Genomic DNA, 20063 nt, shown 5'->3' with positions numbered 1-20063 from the left:
ATTGTGAGTCTCTGGTACGATAATCTGGGTCCATGCCATTGGTCCGACAGTCCATTGGTCCGACGATCCGCGGTGCTGAATGGCTGCCGGCGGGCGTATTTCTGCCTTGATGGTGCGCCGCGACCGGCTCTGGGTCAGCTGGGAAAGGCTTGAGGCGAAGCAGGCTCACGGCTTATGTGTTTGTCACTTTCTTTTTCATTTTAACCCACACCATGATCTTTTCCTGACCCTAACCAAGTGGTTTTTGTGCCTAAACCTAACCAGACCTTAACCACAGGGCATCATGATGATTTCGGAACAGACTTCGGAACAATGGGTTTAATATGGTCAGAACAATGGGATGTCGGACCAATGGGCAGTTCCCCGATAATCCTACATTTCCCACCTGGCAATGCTGGTACTGAGCAGGAGGGCAGCAGTCAAACAGGATGCAATGTAATCACTCAGGGCATCCGTGCACTGTCAATTTACGTCCACTAAAAGTGTTTGTTTTTGTCACTGACAGGCTCAGATTGATTCCTACAGGGATAGACCTTTCTGTTATAAGAGTAAGATCCTTTTTTGTGTAACTAGACACAGCCCCAAAATCAACATCTCAGACTCCATTTAATCAAATAAAGTCCCTTTCCCACTGCACAAACACCTGCAGACATCAGGGAGGGGAGGAGAACATACTGTTGCAGCTGAGCACAGACCTACTTTGCAGTTTGGAGGGTCGACTGGTTGGTTTATCATTTGGTTTGTTGATTGTGATGGTGTTTTACTTTATAGATTACTACAGGCTGCACAACATGGCATCATCTTCTTTGCTGTTGTCTGTTATAAACAAATGATAACTGTAGAAAGTGTGTGTGTAGCAGCTGCTATGTGTACATAATACAGATATTAAGACATCTCATAAGCAAGTCAGACAGACATTTACCGTGCTCATTGCTGTGCACAAATGTTCTGTGTGCACTTAGGCCTCAAGAAACAGATGGTAACCTCCCGGCCATGTGCAGCACTTTGTGTGCACACTTTTTTTTTTTTTTTTTTTTTTGCATCAGCATTTTGCACAAAATTCACCTTACGTACCGTTTGTCAGAGACCAAAGCCTTTTTTGTACCAGGCTGTAAACATGTTTATTTCTGCTGTTAAATTTGAGTAGGTATACCCGCCCTCTAGGTACGTGACTCGCCACCTTAACCTAAATGTCAGTCCACCACCACCACCGCCGCTCCTTGGACCGAAAGTACAAGTCCCAACAAAATTGCTTCATGTATTATGTATTAAAAAGTGGATTACTGCTTTGTGTGGTCTCGTTTATTTAAGTGGTGCACTGGGGTGGGAGAGCCCTTCTGCATGTTCTCCCCGTGTCAGCGTGGGTTTCCTCCAGGTGCTCTGACATGTTCTCCTTGTGTCAGCGTGGGTTTCCTCCAGGTGCTCTGACATGTTCTCCTGTGTCAGCGTGGGTTTCCTCCAGGTGCTCCGACATGTTCTCCCCGTGTCAGCGTGGGTTTCCTCCAGGTGCTCTGACATGTTCTCCCTGTGTCAGCGTGGGTTTCCTCCAGGTGCTCTGACATGTTCTCCCTGTGTCAGCGTGGGTTTCCTCCAGGTGCTCTGACATGTTCTCCCTGTGTCAGCGTGGTTTCCTCCAGGTGCTCTGACATGTTCTCCCTGTGTCAGCGTGGGTTTCCTCCAGGTGCTCTGACATGTTCTCCCTGTGTCAGCGTGGGTTTCCTCCAGGTGCTCAGACATGTTCTCCCCGTGTCAGCGTGGGTTTCCTCCAGGTGCTCTGACATGTTCTCCCGGTGTCAGCGTGGGTTTCCTCCAGGTGCTCTGTCATGTTCTCCCTGTGTCAGCGTGGGTTTCCTCCAGGTGCTCTGACATGTTCTCCCTGTGTCAGCGTGGGTTTCCTCCAGGTGCTCTGTCATGTTCTCCCTGTGTCAGCGTGGGTTTCCTCCAGGTGCTCTGTCATGTTCTCCCTGTGTCAGCGTGGGTTTCCTCCAGGTGCTCCGACATGTTCTCCCTGTGTCAGCGTGGGTTTCCTCCAGGTGCTCTGACATGTTCTCCCCGTGTCAGCGTGGGTTTCCTCCAGGTGCTCTGACATGTTCTCCCTGTGTCAGCGTGGGTTTCCTCCAGGTGCTCTGACATGTTCTCACCGTGTCAGCGTGGGTTTCCTCCAGGTGCTCTGACATGTTCTCCCCGTGTCAGCGTGGGTTTCCTCCAGGTGCTCTGACATGTTCTCCCTGTGTCAGCGTGGTTTCCTCCAGGTGCTCTGACATGTTCTCCCTGTGTCAGCGTGGGTTTCCTCCAGGTGCTCTGTCATGTTCTCCCTGTGTCAGCGTGGGTTTCCTCCAGGTGCTCTGACATGTTCTCCCTGTGTCAGTGTGGGTTTCCTCCAGGTGCTCTGACATGTTCTCCCTGTGTCAGCGTGGGTTTCCTCCAGGTGCTCCGACATGTTCTCCCCGTGTCAGCGTGGGTTTCCTCCAGGTGCTCTGACATGTTCTCCCCGTGTCAGCGTGGGTTTCCTCCAGGTGCTCTGACATGTTCTCCCCGTGTCAGCGTGGGTTTCCTCCAGGTGCTCTGACATGTTCTCCCCGTGTCAGCGTGGGTTTCCTCCAGGTGCTCTGACATGTTCTCCCCGTGTCAGCGTGGGTTTCCTCCAGGTGCTCCAGCATCCCCCCACAGTCTAAAGACATGCAGGTTAATTGGTGACCTGTCCAGGGTGTACCCTGCCTCTCACCCAATGTCAGCTGGGATAGGCTCCACCCCCTGTGACCCCAACAGGATAAGCGGTTAGCGCAGTAGCAGTTCAGATAACCTTCACGCTGGTGGGTTTGTCTTAAGGGGCATGTCGTGTACGCTACAAACAGAATGTGTCTCATTAAGTTGGGTATTTTAATGTGGGGGTCTGTGGGGATGATCTGGAGCCAGTCTCAAGTAGCCACTAGAGGGACTGCAGTTTTTGGCATCTCTTTGTTGGCTTCATTTTTCCGGATTGGTGCTGCTTGGTGAATGCATGCTCCCAGAACGTTATATTTCTTTTAAATGTGTAGTTTCATACATGACTGCCTTTGAAAGTTGCTGCTGTGTTATGTGGCAATGGTTGCTCGATGAATCTCTATATTGTGAGCTTGGAATTATCGAGTTTTGGAGCCCAGTCCAGAGCATCAAAGATAGGAACTCTCCTTCTCTGCCTCTGCCATAAGTTCTTCCGTTTCAGATGCCAGTAAAATGCCTTTGAGTCGACCAAAGCTGGTTTTAAGTGACAGAAATGAAAATGTTGGAGACAGACAGGACAGAGAATGAAAGACAGTGTGTCGAGCCAGTTTCATAGATGATCCAGGAAGAGCTCAGGCCATCTGCTCGTCACCGTTACTGGATCTCCATAACAGCCACACTCTCGGAGCTCACGATGCTTTCATGAGTGTGTGGCTTTGCCCCATTAGCAGACAAAACCAGAGCACTTATGCATGTACGAGTGCTTGAATCGCTCCGTGTTGCAGGCTGCACATGCAATCGCCTTTCGACCATTTTTGTATCACTGCCACCCCAGAAGATATCCGCATCTGCACATCCGCTGGCACACACACACACACACACGTTTACCGGCAGTCCCACTGAAGCCTTAAAACCTTTCAAGAGCCGTTAACTCTCAAGTCGGCCTCGGTTCTTCAAACAGAAAGTTTGAGTCAATTCCCATGGCCCTCTCAGAATCTCAAATCTCTGTACATATCTGATTCAAGTGCGATCTCAGTCCAGGCCACCGGCTTTAGAGCCCAACACACACACACACACACACACATACACACACATATAAACACACAGCAAGCCCTCTCTTCCCCCCGAGGCATCTAAAACCACCTCTCTGAATAATTCACCATCTTCTTTGTCCATCGATCCCTCTCTGCACCTCTCACTCACGCAGACACATCTTTCACTTAACACACGGGGCCAAGAGTGGAATAATGGGTTGCTTCATCACAATTCACCACCACCTCTGTGACTTCCTCCTCTTTTCCTCTCTGTTACCTGCAGGAACAATACGATTATCGTAGCAAAAACAAAAAGTGAATCGATACCACAGCATCAAATCTCTTCCTCACCCAAAGAAGTCTAAAATGTTTTCATGAACCTTTTTCTTCTGAACACCAAACACATTGAGCTCTCTAAAAGCTGTTATTGGAGCCAAAAACAATTATCAAGATTTATTTTGAGCCTGCTTTAATAATTCAATCGATATCAGTTTCTCCAAACACTTCAAACCATTTCAATATTCAGCACAGGCGTTAAAGCTCATAATGATCCTGCTGTTCTTTTGAAGATATTCTCGAATGTTCCCCGGCCGGCTTCCTGAATGATGCATTCACTGACTTTCATCTCCTTTGTGCTCCTGCACGCTGACTCTTTTTCTCAGCTTCAGACATCTGTGTCCCTTTACAGTACATTCATCAGACTCTAAAAGCAGCATCATTACCCATGATCCACCATGGCCCAGCAATTTTGCTTTCATCGTTTCACATTCACCAAAGACGCTGACCTTTGACAGTGGGAAAGTGGTTTGAATTCATTTTGTCCTCTGTTCATTTCCATTTGAATAGCAGAGAAATGACACTGGTTTTTACTCCAATACATTTAATTTATTACATGTAACAGTTAAAAGAAAAGAAGCTCAACCTCGCAGAGGATGAGAAGTGGATGACAAGTCCCATGACGGACTCTTTAGTCACAGATCTGTAGGCAGACTGAGGTCTTATTCATGCTGATATGTACAAAGCACACACTGTCCGACAGAGTTAAATCATTTGCTTCAAACTATTTTATTAGTTTAGATATAAAGCAAAAGAAATAACATCCCAAAAGTGCATGTACACAACAGACACCATCGATAGAGGAACAGAAACAGCCTGTTTCTAACAGTTTCTAACATGCAGCAACACATCCAACATGTCTTTGTCCCTCAATGTGACAGGAGCAGGGGTTTCCTTTATCCAGTCTTCAGCAGATTGAATTTTAGAGAAGGAAGAAACAAGTCCTCAGAGGGAAGAGCCAGAAAAAATAAAAGCCAGGAGCTTTGATTATTGTAGATCTTTGAATATTCTTGGCTGCACACTTTGAAAATGTACATGTCAGTAATGGATGTTCCTATAGGCAACACAGACAGCCGCCTGGGGCGCCACCCAGAATCCCACCCCCACCCCCACCTGTAAGGAAAATAATGAATCAGTAGAGTGGAGTTTATGTGGCGAGCATTAGAGTCCTGCACGAGTCCATTTTTGAAAACCTGCACCTGCCCATACCTGTAAAGCTCAGCACCAGAACCGACCTGTTACCTGTCATTATGTCTAAGTCAAAGCTGCACCCGTTAATAAAAGTCCCGCGACCTGACCCACTCTCATGATCAAACCCCCCCAGGCTCCAGTCCCTCACATGAAGCTGGTTCTCTGTTCTTGAATTGGACGTCTCTTTGACTGGATGGTGAAAACATTCAATCACTGCCAGGTTAGGAAACATGTTAGCATGCTCCTTCCACCACCATCAAACCTCCAAAGGATCCTCCTTGGGTGTGAATTTACATATAGATACATATCTTTACCTGTTTCACAGCTTTTTGCAGGTTACCCATTGAGTACCTGACCTGGTGCAGGACTCTGCCACCAGGGGCACAGCCCATTCTCATTCCCAGGTCATTTGTCACTTATTTTAGCGCCAGACACCACCAGTAACAACATGATATAAGGAACTGCAAAGTCCCTGTTAGTGTTGTCACGTACCAAAACTGGGACCCACGGTACGATACCAGTGAAAGTATCACAGTTCTGAGTAGTATCAGGATACCACAGCAAAAATGAGGCAGACGTGCCTTTTGTCATTTATAAAAAGATAAATCACTTTTCTATAATACATCAATGATATTTCAATGGAATAAATTACTTATTGACTTATTCATACTTCAAAAACAGCATCAATAAGTGATTAACATAGGGGGGATCAAAATAAAATAAATAAATGAAATAAAAATCAACCAGCCACCCTCCTCCCCTGACAAGTAAAGAACAGTCCCTTCATAAGTAAAGAACAGTCCCTAAAGTGCGGTGAGGTTTGTGGACCGTTACCTGGCACAAAGAGAGAAATGTGAACGGCTCGTTTCTCCTCTGACACGTCACATACCTGTGTGCCGCCACGACTCGGCTGTTCAGGTACTACTGGGCAGTCATGACACCAAGAAGAGGAAATTACTGGACCTGGAGCCGGGCTTCTCGGTCGCCAGTAAGCCGTTATCTTGCGGTGGCCATAGCGCTCTGCCGTATTCCTGTCTGTGACCCCCGTTCAACCCACAACCAGCAGGATTCGCCTTTAGTTTCTGCTGCTGGTTGAAATCTGTACTCACACAGCGTGCTCCTGAATGATTTCTTTTGCTCGCACAAAACTATTTTTAGTCGCAAATGCGAGTGAAGTGCTCACACCGTAGAGCTCTGTGGAAAACAAATCACTGTAGCATATATAAACAAATCTAACCTACAAGTAAAAAGAAATAAATAGTAACTTTCACTGCTTAAAGATACTCAGTAGCTCAGCTAATACCTGACATGTCACTGGAGAACAAACCACTGCAGCAGCATATTGAGTGCCAGGTGGCCAGCGTGCGCCGTTATTGGACGGTGCATGGACACTCACCCTCTTGCAATTGGACTTTGAACTTATCCCACAGTAGTGGTACCATACTCCAACATTATGGTATCATATGTACCATCGTGTTTTAGTACCGCGGTCTACTGTTGGTACCAGTATACCGTGCAACACTAGTCCCTATAGGGCCGGCAGGAGGGGCGGTGGATGGGTCCAACAAACCCCGGACTTTCACCCAGGAGCCCGCTATAAATGTTGAGCCTTAAACATTTATTTTTGAAATAGTCTAACAAGCAGAAACTGAGCATTTCCTGTGAAAACGAAAGTGTATTTTGAAAAGACACAATGCATGTAACAAGTGTAAATTGACACAGTGTGCCAGAACATTGGCGCAGGAGGAAACCTTACATGTAACATGTAGACCTGAAAGTCCGCTGACCACGTGATATGTGACAAGCTGGGATGAGAACGTGTTGGTCTGGTGACCTGTCCAGGATGAACCCCGCCTCTCATTCAATGTCAGCTGGGATAGGCTCCACCCCCCCTGCAACCCCCAACAGAATAAGTGGTTACAGAAAATGAATGATGTACTCATGTAACATAACGCAGGCTGTTTTCCTACGAAAAGTAATGCACCCAAATTCGTACATATCCCACATATTTGAAAGGCTGCGATCATGTGACCAATGAGCTGATGGCAGTAACCAGGAAGTAGTCCTGAGCGCTTGTCAGGAGGCAGGTTGGGGTGGAGGGGTCACAGAAAACAGATTCTGCTCGGGGCTTTCCACTGGAGTCACGACTTCCTCACCATGTTTACTTTACGTTAAGGACGTGGGGCACAAATTCATAGGATATCATACGAGCCGTTCTATGAGAATATGTTGCGCAACATAATGCGTCTTGATTGAATCTGGAACTAAACCATGGATTCAGTGAAGTGCTTAAAGACGATTTTATATCCTGGTTTTATTCAGAGAGCCCTCGCCCTGTGTGTGTGTGTGCTCATCATGAGTGTTGGTACGTGCTCACGCTGTCATCTCTAATCTCGCTGGTGATATATTAATCTCCATAATAATGAGATTATAGTGTGTTTGCAGCAGTAATGAGGTGCCACTGATGATCCTGTATGCAACCAATGAATGTTAATGGCTCTAATTTAAGCAGCATGCATCACACTGGAGGAATTCATACGCAGAGAGTCATATTTTTAATCTTTATTTAGTCCAGTTAGTCTCAACAGACCCTCACACCAACCCAACCCTCTCCACCCAAAATGATAAAGAAACCAGAGAAAACCCAGAAACAAACGAACCTGGGACAGTGAGAGCTTTTCTGCAAAATTTGGCATATGTATATTGCATTATTACAGTTTTACAAACAAATGTACAACAAATACATCATAAATAGACTCTTATTGTGAGACAGTGAGGAGCCAGCTTGCGTGTATTTTTCTTCTTCTTCTTCTCTTCCCATGTGCCTGTACAGCCGTGGCTTCCCCTTTACGAGGAGTACTCGTATTCCTCTGCGCTGCGGCGGCCGAAATCCATCCACCCCATGTAGTCCCTGTCTGCTATCCGGTGGTTGGCGCTCAGTCCGTTGACTCTGCTGTTTGCTGTGGAGTTTCTGCGCACAGAACCTGGGAGGAGGAAGAGGATGGGGAGGGGAGGAGGTGATAAAAGATTGGGTGGAGGAGGGAAATTAGTATTCTTTAGAGTTAGTAGAAGCGGCTGAGAACTTCGCAGAGTCCTACTGCTGGTTTGTTTCTGCACAGAGACAGCAGGAGGATGCACAGACTGTGGAGGATAATGTGGTTTTCATGCTGAGACATGACACAGCTCACAGGATTCTTTTGGTGTTTCTTAATAACTAAAACATCATTATATTGGTCATTTAATATCTGGTGAAATCTGGCAGTTTGTTAATACTGTTAATACTGTCTGTGCCCTAAAATGTATTTTCAGTGACTGATGCTTTTAATATCCAAAACCTTATCACTCCACTGCTCCGACTGTTTTGCACCAAGATGAACGTTTGTTGAGTTCATTACAAAATTACGCCTTTCACAGTTTGGTGTTTGTGCCTGGTGTGCAGCCGACAACTGATGATATTTAAAAAGCTTCCCAACATTTTAACTGTGTATTTCTGTGTTTCTTTCTCTCATTCACACACATACACAGCAAAGGGGACGTTCCAGCAACAGCTGGACTTTAGGGTGACAGCATACTATCACCCTCTCTTCCTTTGTGTGTCAGTGCATGTATAGTTATCGATGTGTGTACTAATGTGTGTCCATTCGCCTGAAATGATCATCGCACCCTCTTTTCTTCTTCTTCTTCTTCATCCTCTTCTTCTCCACACACTGTGACCTCCCGTTCCTCAAACATCTCCCAATCTCTGACTTTTTATTCCGAGTGAAGCGAAGCATGAACGCTCTCTGTTTGGTAATCAATTGAGCGCTCGCTGAGATGCTGTTTTCACTCCACCCACATCCTCCCACGCAACACACACACGCCGCCATGCACGCACACACGCGCACACATAAACACAGTGTTTCAGTTCCCTGGTGTGCTGAGAAGATTGGCTGCAGAAGGCTCGACAACGACACCTCCTACACCGAAACATGCGAGTGAACAGCGAGCACACGAGCACAGACGCCCACAAACACACACGCACGACTCCACAGAAAGCAGGCACACATTTCTTTAGGGTATTACATATTGAGTTCAGCGTGGCCTTTGACATTTTATACACTTCAGTGTCTGACTGACTTTGGAAAGTCTTGTGAGATTATACAACAGCGGAGTATAAACTTTACAGCTCGGATGTGTAAATGTGGCTGAAGATGCAGGAAACTCTTCCTCTGTGTCTTCTTTCTAACCTTTGATGACATGTTGAAACATTTCTCTGACTGACTGCAGCTCTGCGACAATGTGTGCCAAAGTTTCAGGCTGTAGGATTTGTTCCTCACAGAGACGTGGACACAGAAGAAGTCAGTCTCTGGAAGCCAAACAGAGGATTCAGGTCCTGACAGACAGTGAGTATAAGTGTGTGTGTTGTGCTCTGTCAGAGGCCTGACGTTCTCCAGTTCTGTCCCACGGCCAGAGAGATCAGAGCGCAGAACATGAGGGACCCTGACAGGGCTGAGGGTTGTTTTGTTGGCATTGAAGGAGGAAAAAAGAGACTGGGAGTCAGATGGGGAGAAAAAAGTGAAATAAGACGGTATGAGAAGATTGGCCGGAAGGCTGCAAACACTAATACGCACTCTTTCAAACCACAAAAGCTTTTCAGAGCCACTAATTCATTTTACAAAGCTGGCTGTGCGCTGATTCCAGTAATTAGCAAGACTGAGGGGAGGAGGATGGCAGGGAAGAGCACTTGTCTCTGAAAATGAATCTGCAAATATTGTTGTCGCCAGATGTTTTTTTTATGCGCTGACACACACTGCTCCACCCCCTGTATCCTTCAAGATGTTGCAGGTGCAGCAAGAAGAACAGAGACAAACCCTTACAAAGACCCACAAATACACATCCTCACACACACCTTTCCTGGAGGAGATGAGTCTTGCCAGCAGCTCGCTGAGGTTGGCTCGGGAGTCTGCATCATCCTCAGCCAGAGGGAGAGCTTTCATCTGGGGCGCAGAGCGGCTGTGTTGGAGGTGGGGCTCTCCTAAGGTGTGGGTGTCAGCCTCGAGGAGAGCTGCTCAACACAAACACACACACAAGCAGGTGTCAGATATGGAAACTTACTGATATTAATGAAAGAGTCTTTGCTTTCCCCCGCGGTGAGGATGCTGTACCTTCAGAGGCAGCGGACATGGAGCGGTGGCCCTCATCAAGGGGCTGGGACGAGAAGGGGAGCCCCAAACAGCTCGTACACAAGACTGCCAGCACGACACACACACACAGCCCTGCAGTCATCTAAAACACACACACACACACACACACACACACACACACACACACACACACACACACACACAGGAGAGAGAAGCACACAAGGAAAGTTTAACAACCAGGATTTGGAGTTGCAGTCCAGTCTGGGTTTACAGCAGGCGTCTCCTGACTCAACAGTCATCTTCCACACTAAGAATCTACAACTGAGACCATCTGCCATCTGCCAGACAACTGCTCGCTCTCAGTTAACGCTCGCTCCAACTGAAACCAAGTGAATCAGAAACAACATATTCACACTGTCTTCCCGGAGCACAGCACGACACACACTGTGGATCTTGATATCCTGAGCGTGATTTCAGCAGGTGAAAGTGACCCGACGGTCAGGAAACGTCTCAGGAGATAAATTCACCAAATAAAACATCAAAAAAGACCAAAAAAATCTACTTTTTTTTATCTAAAATTTCTAATTTATTAATAATTTTAAAAGAGAACACACCAAATGGGATGGCAAAGGCAAAACTACAAAATGAACACATCTTGTCATCTTTCCCTTGCATCAATATTGCTTTTACATTCTGAAAAAAGGCATACATTTTGTCATCTTGCCTCCATGCTGAAATTCCCGTCTGATTATGAAGAAGAAAAATAATTTCCCAGACTAAAAACCATCTCATAAAGTGCTAAAATCTTTATCTTAAAAATCTTTCTTATTGTAGAAAATAAAAAGTGTCTTCCTTACCTTGAGAAAAGAGGTTCAGCGTGTTGGAGGAGTGTGTGAGAGTGAGGAGAGCACTTCTCCGTTGAGTGGGAAGGATGCCCCTTTTATACTCCCCGCTCAGCGCCCTGTGAGCATGTGTGTGTGTGTGTGTGTGTGAGTGTGTGTGTGTGTGTGTGTGTGTGTGTGTTGCCTCAGCGTACATCCTGTGTATCCCTCCGTGTGTTTGCGAGCCTGATGTGAGTGTGCTTGCTACAACCTCGACAATACAACGGCATGCTTCAGTTTTATTGTCTGTTTGCTCGTCATAAAATTCAACATGAGGAGCTGATGTGTATTCACAATATGTTATGTGTGTGTGTGTGTGTGTGTGTGTGTGATGGAGTGTGTCAGACTGTTGTGCACATGTCAGTGAATCATGTAGTTTTAAAGCTTTAAAATAAAGTTGAAATATTAAAAAGTTTCTTTTATTTGACTGGAAATAAGTGTATCTTTATTCAGTATACAAACACTTTAACTGCTGTCATGAGGAGCCTGTGTGTGTGTGTGTGTGTGTGTGTGTGTGTGTGTGTGTGTGGGTGGGTGATGGGGAGGATGGCTGCGTGGTCAGGCGTGTGTGTGTGTGTGTGTGTGTATTTGCACACACCCACACACGTATTAAATGTCAGTGGATGTTCACACTTAAAAAGTGGGCGGCAGCAGAGAGGAGAATCTTCAGTTTTGTTCATTTAACAGGTGACTGAGCTCGAGCTGAGACGTCTCCACCGTCCTCCTGCATCCTCCCCCCACTCCTCCTCTCCTCCCTTTCTCCCCCCTCCCCATCTCTCCCTCTAAGCACATAGGATTAACCCGGCTCATTGATCATGCAGGTGTAACAAATCGATCAGGCTGAGTCAATAGCTAATGATCAGCTGTTGGGAGTTAATGTTTTTATTAATGAGGCTGACAGCCCGCTGAAGCGTGATGGGATTAAGAGCTCTTTGTACCTGCTGAGATAATGTGGACAAGAAAATGTAGCATCAGCGAGGCCTTTAACTAAAGCTAACATCTACTGGCACTGGGGAGTCACAGAGGAGGAACACACACATCCTTTTAATGCTGGACTCTAATTGGGAGCGATAAATGAGTGACAGTATGAAGCTGAGCTTACTGAACACACACACACACACACACACACACACGCACACGCTGACATTCAATAAAAAATGGATCAAGCGCTCATTTGCTGCAAAAAAATAAAGAATAATTGTGATTCCGTCTGTGAGGAGTTTCTGTTGTAATTAGTAACTGTTCCCCTGACGCTGCTGCAGGAGCAGATGAACGACCTGTTTAAAACACGATCCATAAACCAGCTGTAAAGACGAGGCTGCCCACAAGCACAAGTCAGAGTGTTGAAACCTGTTTCTCACATGGATGTAAAGATATTTTAATACAGGTGCTGTGGAGACCAACTCAAATAAAATCAGTGTTTGCAAAGAATCCAAATAGGACTATTTACTTATTAGAATCAGTTCAGAAAGACACAGAATGCTGATTTTATATCTGGGCTTTAAAGCTGCTAGTTGACTTTATGTGAAAATATACCCGTCATATGAGTCTAAATAAAGCTGCGTTACTTTTGACAGCTATTTTAGATTATTCTTCGTCTTGAGATGAAAATGTTGATTAGTTTTAGCCACATTTTAGTCATTTTTATCCTTCGTAGTTTTAGTCAACGAAAACTCAAAATTACGATGAGACGAGTTGAAACAGGCAACAACTTACAATGCTCCGTTCTGCAACGTTCTAAAAACCTGCTGGTTGACACCTAGTCAACCACGATGAGACGGTGTATCGTCTCTAGTCAACGACTCTCTGTGCTTCTGATCTGTAACGCTGACAGGAAGTGACCGCCATGAGACGGCGTATCATCTCTAGTCAACGACTCTCTGTGCTTCTGATCTGTAACGCTGACAGGAAGTGACCGCCATGAGACGGCGTATCATCTCTAGTCAACGACTCTCTGTGCTTCTGACCTGTAACGTTAAAATTTAAGACTTTTTTTTCTTTAACGCGGTCCTTATCCTTCTTTGTATGTTTATTTCTGCTGTAAAGTTGGGCATTTTAACATGGGGGGTGGGGGTGGGGGGGTCTGTGAGGACTGTCTGGCTTCCAGAGCCAGTCTCTAGTGGCCATTAGAGGAAGTGCAGTTTTTGGCACTTCCATATTGGCTTCATTTTTCAGCCCCAGAGGTTGCTGCTTTGTTTTCCCTGTCTACATCTCGACACTGAAAACAGAGTTTCTCAACATCATGGCAGAGTTTTACAAAAGATCTGTTTTCAGTCAGCTCAAGACTAAAACGCATAGAAAACATTTTCAAATACAGGTGAAACTTTAACGAGACTTTAAGGAGACTTCATTAGACTATTAAAAGCTGCCATTTGCTCTGCATCACTAATGAAGCACAGTTACATAAACACTGATAGAGATCTGGTTCGCCCAGATGCCACTCTGATCTGATGTATCAGCTCTCTTCTGCTAACAGGAAGTGCCTTATCCAAACTTAAAACTTCATCTAAACAGCAGTGAGGGGGCGCTCTGTCCAGACATGTTTGGATTCATCTGATTAACGGTATCAGATGTCATTACCTAGCCAGGCTGTGTGCACACTGTTTGCTGTTTACTGCATTTCCTGGTGTTAAAGTCCTGAAATTAAATCCAACCACCTCTGGTGCCAGTTGTGAAGCTGCTGGATGAACTTCGGGCCACAACTCCCAGCTGTCACTCAGAGGGGGGGAAAGTCTCTCTCCATCATATCAGCTCACTCTGACACTTTTTTACTTTCACATTCATGGCTTTGCTTCAGTCTGCCCGTCTTCCTGCTCGCTGAGGATGCTGCATGCTCGTTTTCTCCAGGCTCCATCAGAAGGCATGAGTGTAGGAGGTGAGGCCACGGCCGTTCAAATTAGAATTAATTAACCATGTGGTGTGGGAGGCGTGCATGTGTGTGAGATGCGTGTTTGTGAGTTTCTATTCGAGAGATATACTTGTAGCCGTTTCTTCTCAGTGTGTGTGTGTGTGTGTGTGTGTGTGTGTGTGTGTGTGTTTGAGTTTGAGATATGGCTTCAGGGCAACCTGTTGAGCATGATAATTCTCTCACCTCCTAATGTAGGCGAGCAGAAACCCAACGCTGAGCGTCCATCTGAATGCACACAGCTCACATCTGGAGTTTAAATATTTGTTAAAACATCTAATTGGTGACAGTGTGAAATAAAATCAAGCTGAAACCTGCAATTATAAAGAGAGACAGTGAGAGACCTCTTGCCGAGGGCATTCGCTACAGCTTTGGTATACAGTCGGTAAACACGCTAAATAATGCATAGATCTATTAATGTCTCAGTCGCACACAGCAGACACACGCAGATACACACTGAGGCTGGTCTCAGAGGTCCATTCAGCCCACAGGGTGGATGTTGGAGCCCCTTCACTTATATTTCTTACCTGATGCACCTGTTGGACTATAGATGATATCGTCCACGTGGCTTCTCCGTACGTTGCTGTGCCTCGATTTGAAGCTCAGCAGGAGTCTCGTGTCATCAGGAACGTTACATACTGCACAACCATCTGTTGGTTTCTACAAGAATATCAGAGCGTGTGACGGCCCAGTCAAGGCTGACGGTTTCAGACAGAACTTAAATACAAAGAGTTGGTGGATCCTGACATAACATCATCATCCTCACTGTGACCTCGTCACATGTCCACGTTTGGTCATGGACTTTCCACGTCCACATATGACGTCCAAGGTACCCTGGGTGTGTTGGTTGTTGACGTTCTGGGACGCCGTGTCAACTTCAGCCTGTTACATGCATTGTCTGTTTTCAAAATACACTTCTGTTTTCACAGGAAATGTACAGTTTGATACAGTCTCTTTCAAAATAAAAGCACTACGTTGCTACAACAACAACAGTTGCACATGGTTGGGTTTAGGGAAAAAGAACAGGATTTGGCTTTACAATCTTACGTGAAATGAACACTGCTCTCTCAGGTGAAAGTCGATACACCAGCCATCCACCACCACTCCTGCCCGCCCCCACTTGGACTTTTGCTGCCTTACTTTTCGTCCTTGTCTGGCTGCATTTCCCCCTGACGCCGCTGAAATAGCAACCGTCCGTGAATCATGCCGATGTTAAAGGACACCTTTGTTTCATTGGTTTCTGACGCTCCAAGTCACTGCCCAAGCGCCGGATTTCTGAGTGAGACCGGGATCGATATAACAATGATGAGAATTTGTCAAATATTAAGAATGAATTTTAGTTACTGAATCAGAATTTAATTAAAAACACAACAATATGCATAATACGCTTCAGTTTGTTCGTAGGCTATCGGTACATTATTTTTGTCCTAGTGAATACGATATCTCAGGAGTGCCTCAAGGGAAGTTCCTCAGATCTGGCACAAATGTCCACTTGGACTCAACGATGAACTGATTAGTTTGTGGTGGTCAAAGGTTGCTGGGACCTTGCATCAATCTCATTCTTGTGAATGCAATATCTCAGGACACCTTAAGGAAATTTCTTCAAATTTGGCACAAACATTCACTTTGACTCAACATTGACACTTCAAATATTTGGTAGGTGGATGTTGTTATCTTTGGACAGATCTGGGCTACCTGTTCCTGGCCTCATATTCAACTGACAGGTATGACTGTGATATTGATCTTTTTATCTAACTCAAGGCAAGAAAACAACTCAGCGTATTCGCCAAAACGTTGAACTACTGCTTTAAGGGTAACACTTCACTTGAAGGTATCTACATAAGAGTGACATGACACTGTCATAACTATGACATGACACGGTCATGAACCTGTCATGAACATTATGTACATGTCATAAACGTTTATGTCATTAAGTGTCATTTGGTTTTTGTAATGACAAGTTGACATTGTTTGGGTTGTCTTGATTACGACAACTTGACATTAATCAAAGTGACATTACCAGAAGTTGTCTTTGTCATGACAAGTTGACATTAACAAGAAATGCACCTCTTTTTGTGTTTATGACAAGTTGACATAATGATTATTATTGTTATGACAAAGACATCTTCTGGTCATGTCATCCTGGTTAATGTCAAGTTGTCATTATAAAGACATCCCAAACAAATTTAATGTCAAGTTGTCATAATCAAGACAACCCAAACAATGTCGGCTTGTCATTACAAAAACCGAATGACACTTAATGTACTTAATGAAAACTTACTGACAGAAGTCATACACGTTTATGACATGTACATAATGTTCATGACAGGTTCATGACAGTGTCATGTCACTCTTACGTAGATACCTTCAAGTAAAGTGTTACCACTTTAAGTAAAAATAAAAACAGCTCACTCTGTGAACAATAACGCTGCTGCTACATAAGAGTTCTTGTCAGTGTGGATGACCCAGTTACACATGATGTCACACGTATCTTCCCATGAGGACCTGTCACTGACCCTCTCCATGTGAAGTCTTACAGCTGCGTCCTCACCTCAAGTGCCGAGCTGCTTCAGCACAACACCACCGCCACAATCATACACTTGTACGTGCGTGTTCCAGCACATTTGCTGCTGTGCACTTCAAGCACACACACACTCTGGATGCTGATGAATGCCAGCGTGTGGATGGTGCTGCTGGTGTGTGGATGCAGAGTTGGTCCAGCAGCACTTGAGTCCCAGTGAATTCAGTTTCAAGTGCAATGTGAAAAAGACACCTGGAACTTCAGAGGAGGTTGGAGCCCCAGATGCCCCCTCACACACACACACACACACACACACATAGGAAAGAAATAATGGATCAAGACGTATCCAACCATACATTTGGTACAAACATGCTGCATGTCTACGAATAATAAAAACTGATTTCACAGTATCTTGATGCAGATTTTTCATCAGTAGCTCCTCATCGTTCCTCTCATCTTTGAGTGACCACGCCTGGGAACAAGCTTGCTTTCAAATCCAAGCATCAAAATCAGTTTAATAATGTACGAAACTTAGAATGAAATTGGAAAAGTTGTTAAAACTGAGACTTTATTCGTTCCCATCATCACTTCCACACATCAAGCTTTTCCATTTTTCTTTGCGGGGCTGCTGGCGACTCCTCAGCGCCGTGCGAATGAATCTCCCAGGAGATCAAGCACCAGTACGGACAGGACAGGAAGACCTATTACACTGTGTGCTTCACATCAATTGCTCTGACACGGAGTGATGAGACTGGACTCGCCTCGCCCCGGCAATGGACCCTTTATGATGGAGATGTTCACACGTATTATCATGTGCAAATTGCTCAGACCTAGTTCTCAAGGCTTTTGCGGTATTACTCCTCCCATCTCTTTAGACGGACATTCAGATGCACAAGTAGAGGATTTAAATGTTCTAATAGAGCAGGTATTCTTTCCTCGTGTGTCAGTTTAGTGAAAGAAGTTAATTAACCTTTGAAACAACATCGAGATCCTTTTCAACGTGCTGCTGATGCAAGAATAAGATGAGGAGAAACAAGAGGACAGATGAGGTTTACAGACTGATGTGATTGACTGGACAGGAAAGCAGAGAGTGACTCTGTGTGGCTGGTCTTTGCGATAGCTTAGTAATTAACAGCAAGCCAGAAACTTTAGTTCTGTTAGACTCAACGTGACTCAGGACAGTCAATACTATTGATCAGTGCTAATGAAAACATCCTTTCACCTCTTGGAGATGGTCTTTGCAGCCTGAGATCCAGACAGCTCCTGGAATTTTTTTGCATGCATTTTATTTTTCCACTTGATCTCTTGTCTCTGTCTCATTTCATGAGGTACTATTTTATCCCAAAAAATTCTGTCGGTGGTCTTTGGTGATGTTTTCTGCTAACTAGGAAACAAAACAAATGGAGATCAGGAATGGAGACCCATTCGTGAACACAGCTAATACACCTTTCTCCCATTTCTAAAACATGCGTTTCACATGCACTCTACCCTCTGCACAGTGATGCAGTTGCTGGGTGTAGTTCTGTAGAAAAAGAAGGTTCTTCAGTTAACTGCTTACAAGCTTTTCCATTATTATCTTGAGCAGTGGTCCAAACTGGTTCAGATACAGAGTCCAGATTTCTTCTCACGTCATGTGCTAACTGGATGCGACACAAGCAAGTGTCAGCGACTAAATCAGTTTGACTGCACTGTTTTCTTTTGAACTGTCTTTACTGCTCCACAATTTTTTCCACACACCAGTCTTTAAAAAGTGAAATAATCTGTGGAACACAAGACAATAGCTGAATTTATGATGACTGAAGAGAAGGAGGAAATACCAAGGCGCTCTTTTCAGTAGAGCGAAAAACCGCTGGACACAATGAGCAATGCCCGAGTTGTAGAAGAGCATATGCATCTTCAGCCTTTCTTCAAAATCTCTGCATAACTTGACTCGACTTCTGAGGCATGCTACTAAATTCAGCATCATGGTCCACTCAGTAAACTCAGCAGTTACAAAAATGTTTTGTGGAGGCAGACGAACATTAATGTAATCTGGGAAACATTGCATTTATTCACTTAGATTACATGGAGCTAAAATTAATACCAAATTATGTTAATGTTTGCCAAAAGAGTGAGACCTTCTTGAAGAGATGGTCTCAGTCCGGTTCCAAAGGAACTCTGGTGCGGTTGGTTTGTGGTGAGAAGGTGTTGCGACCTGGATGTGAAGCAACTGCAGTCACATGACACATTGTTTGGGTTAAACATGAGCATGTTACAGTCCTGGAGGATTATTAATGTGCACCTCCTCCTGTACTGCCTTAATATGCACATTCAGCACATCCAATGCATCAAAACATTGTTTTCTAGTTGGAGCCGCGTTTGCCTCGTTTTCAAACTGTATGCTTTGACTAAAATGAACAATGACAGCAATATAGTCCACGATGAGCAGCGCTAAAATCAACCTGTGTAGTTGTCCCTCCATTGTGACATTAGAAAGTGTCACATTTATCTTGCAAGTGTACTCTTCTTCAACGTTTGCTTTACTTCCTGGATTTTTCCCACATGGAAATTCTGACCAATCAAGAGCAGCTTTCTCACACAAGGCATTTGATCTGGTCCTCTTGTAAATGCTGCCGTGAGAACACCAACCAACTCTAGGCAATTATACAACTTTGGAACAACATGAGTCCCTGATTCAGACCAGAGGAGACCACTCTAGGGCTGACAGCAGCCTCAGTGTCTGTTTATGAGTCGTAAGGAATCAGAAATTGTCTTTTAGAAGGATCAGATGTTTACGGTAAGCGTGGGTAAATCCTCATCCTCTGTCCAGTTTCTTTTTCTTTTTGTGTTGTCTGTGTTACTAAAGTGCACATGTGCTGCTTAATGACATTAACCACCTTAGTTTCAATAACAATTTTAGAGGCTTTGTGAAATACTCATGAACGTAACACTCAGCTCAGGGAAATATTTTGCATAAGGCACAAACTTAAGTATGAACCTTGAAGTAGTTTATGCAACTGTGCACAGGTGAGTACAGTGGTGAGAAAAAGGCGAAGTGGCTGTGAGAAAATTACAGCCTATGGCAACTCTTCAACATCCATTAACATCAGTTATGTTGGAAAAAGGTTATATCACAGTGGCACATATAGCATGAAATAACCTGGATGGGAAAATAAAGTCCTACGTTATTCTCTTTTCATGTGTTGCACACTTGTGTAAGTACCACTTTGCAGAAAGGTTTCAGAAACTACACATAATGGCTGTTCTTACATAAACCTGTAATGCATGTGTGTGTTTCTGTCCCCAGAGCGCCCATAGTCATTTTGAAGTGTCTTCTCTTGTGTGATAAAGAGGACTAACACTGATGAACCTTACACAGATACATAGAAC

General features: G+C 44.8%; 1 protein-coding gene and 1 long non-coding RNA gene across 2 annotated transcripts; one reads left to right on the top strand and one right to left on the bottom strand.

The window, feature by feature from the left end:
• The first annotated feature begins 1439 nt into the window (after positions 1-1439).
• Positions 1440-2653, top strand: LOC125904638 (uncharacterized). The gene is made up of 3 exons (XR_007451512.1): positions 1440-1813; positions 2034-2121; positions 2341-2653. It is a non-coding gene; the product is annotated as an uncharacterized LOC125904638 (long non-coding RNA).
• A 5186-nt stretch (positions 2654-7839) lies between these two features.
• Positions 7840-11297, bottom strand: LOC125904629 (cholecystokinin-like). The gene is made up of 4 exons (XM_049602189.1): positions 11245-11297; positions 10409-10529; positions 10153-10308; positions 7840-8248 (listed from the first exon to the last, which is right to left on the bottom strand). The coding sequence occupies exons 2-4, from the start codon at positions 10527-10529 to the stop codon at positions 8112-8114; spliced, it is 414 nt and encodes a 137-aa protein (XP_049458146.1). The 5' UTR covers positions 11245-11297; the 3' UTR covers positions 7840-8111.
• Between the last annotated feature and the right edge of the window lie 8766 nt (positions 11298-20063).

This window comes from Epinephelus fuscoguttatus, linkage group LG17 (assembly GCF_011397635.1).
Source record: "Epinephelus fuscoguttatus linkage group LG17, E.fuscoguttatus.final_Chr_v1".
Lineage (NCBI taxonomy): Eukaryota > Metazoa > Chordata > Actinopteri > Perciformes > Serranidae > Epinephelus > Epinephelus fuscoguttatus.
Note: the sequence above shows the minus strand (reverse complement) of the source record. Positions and strands in the feature narration are given on the sequence as shown.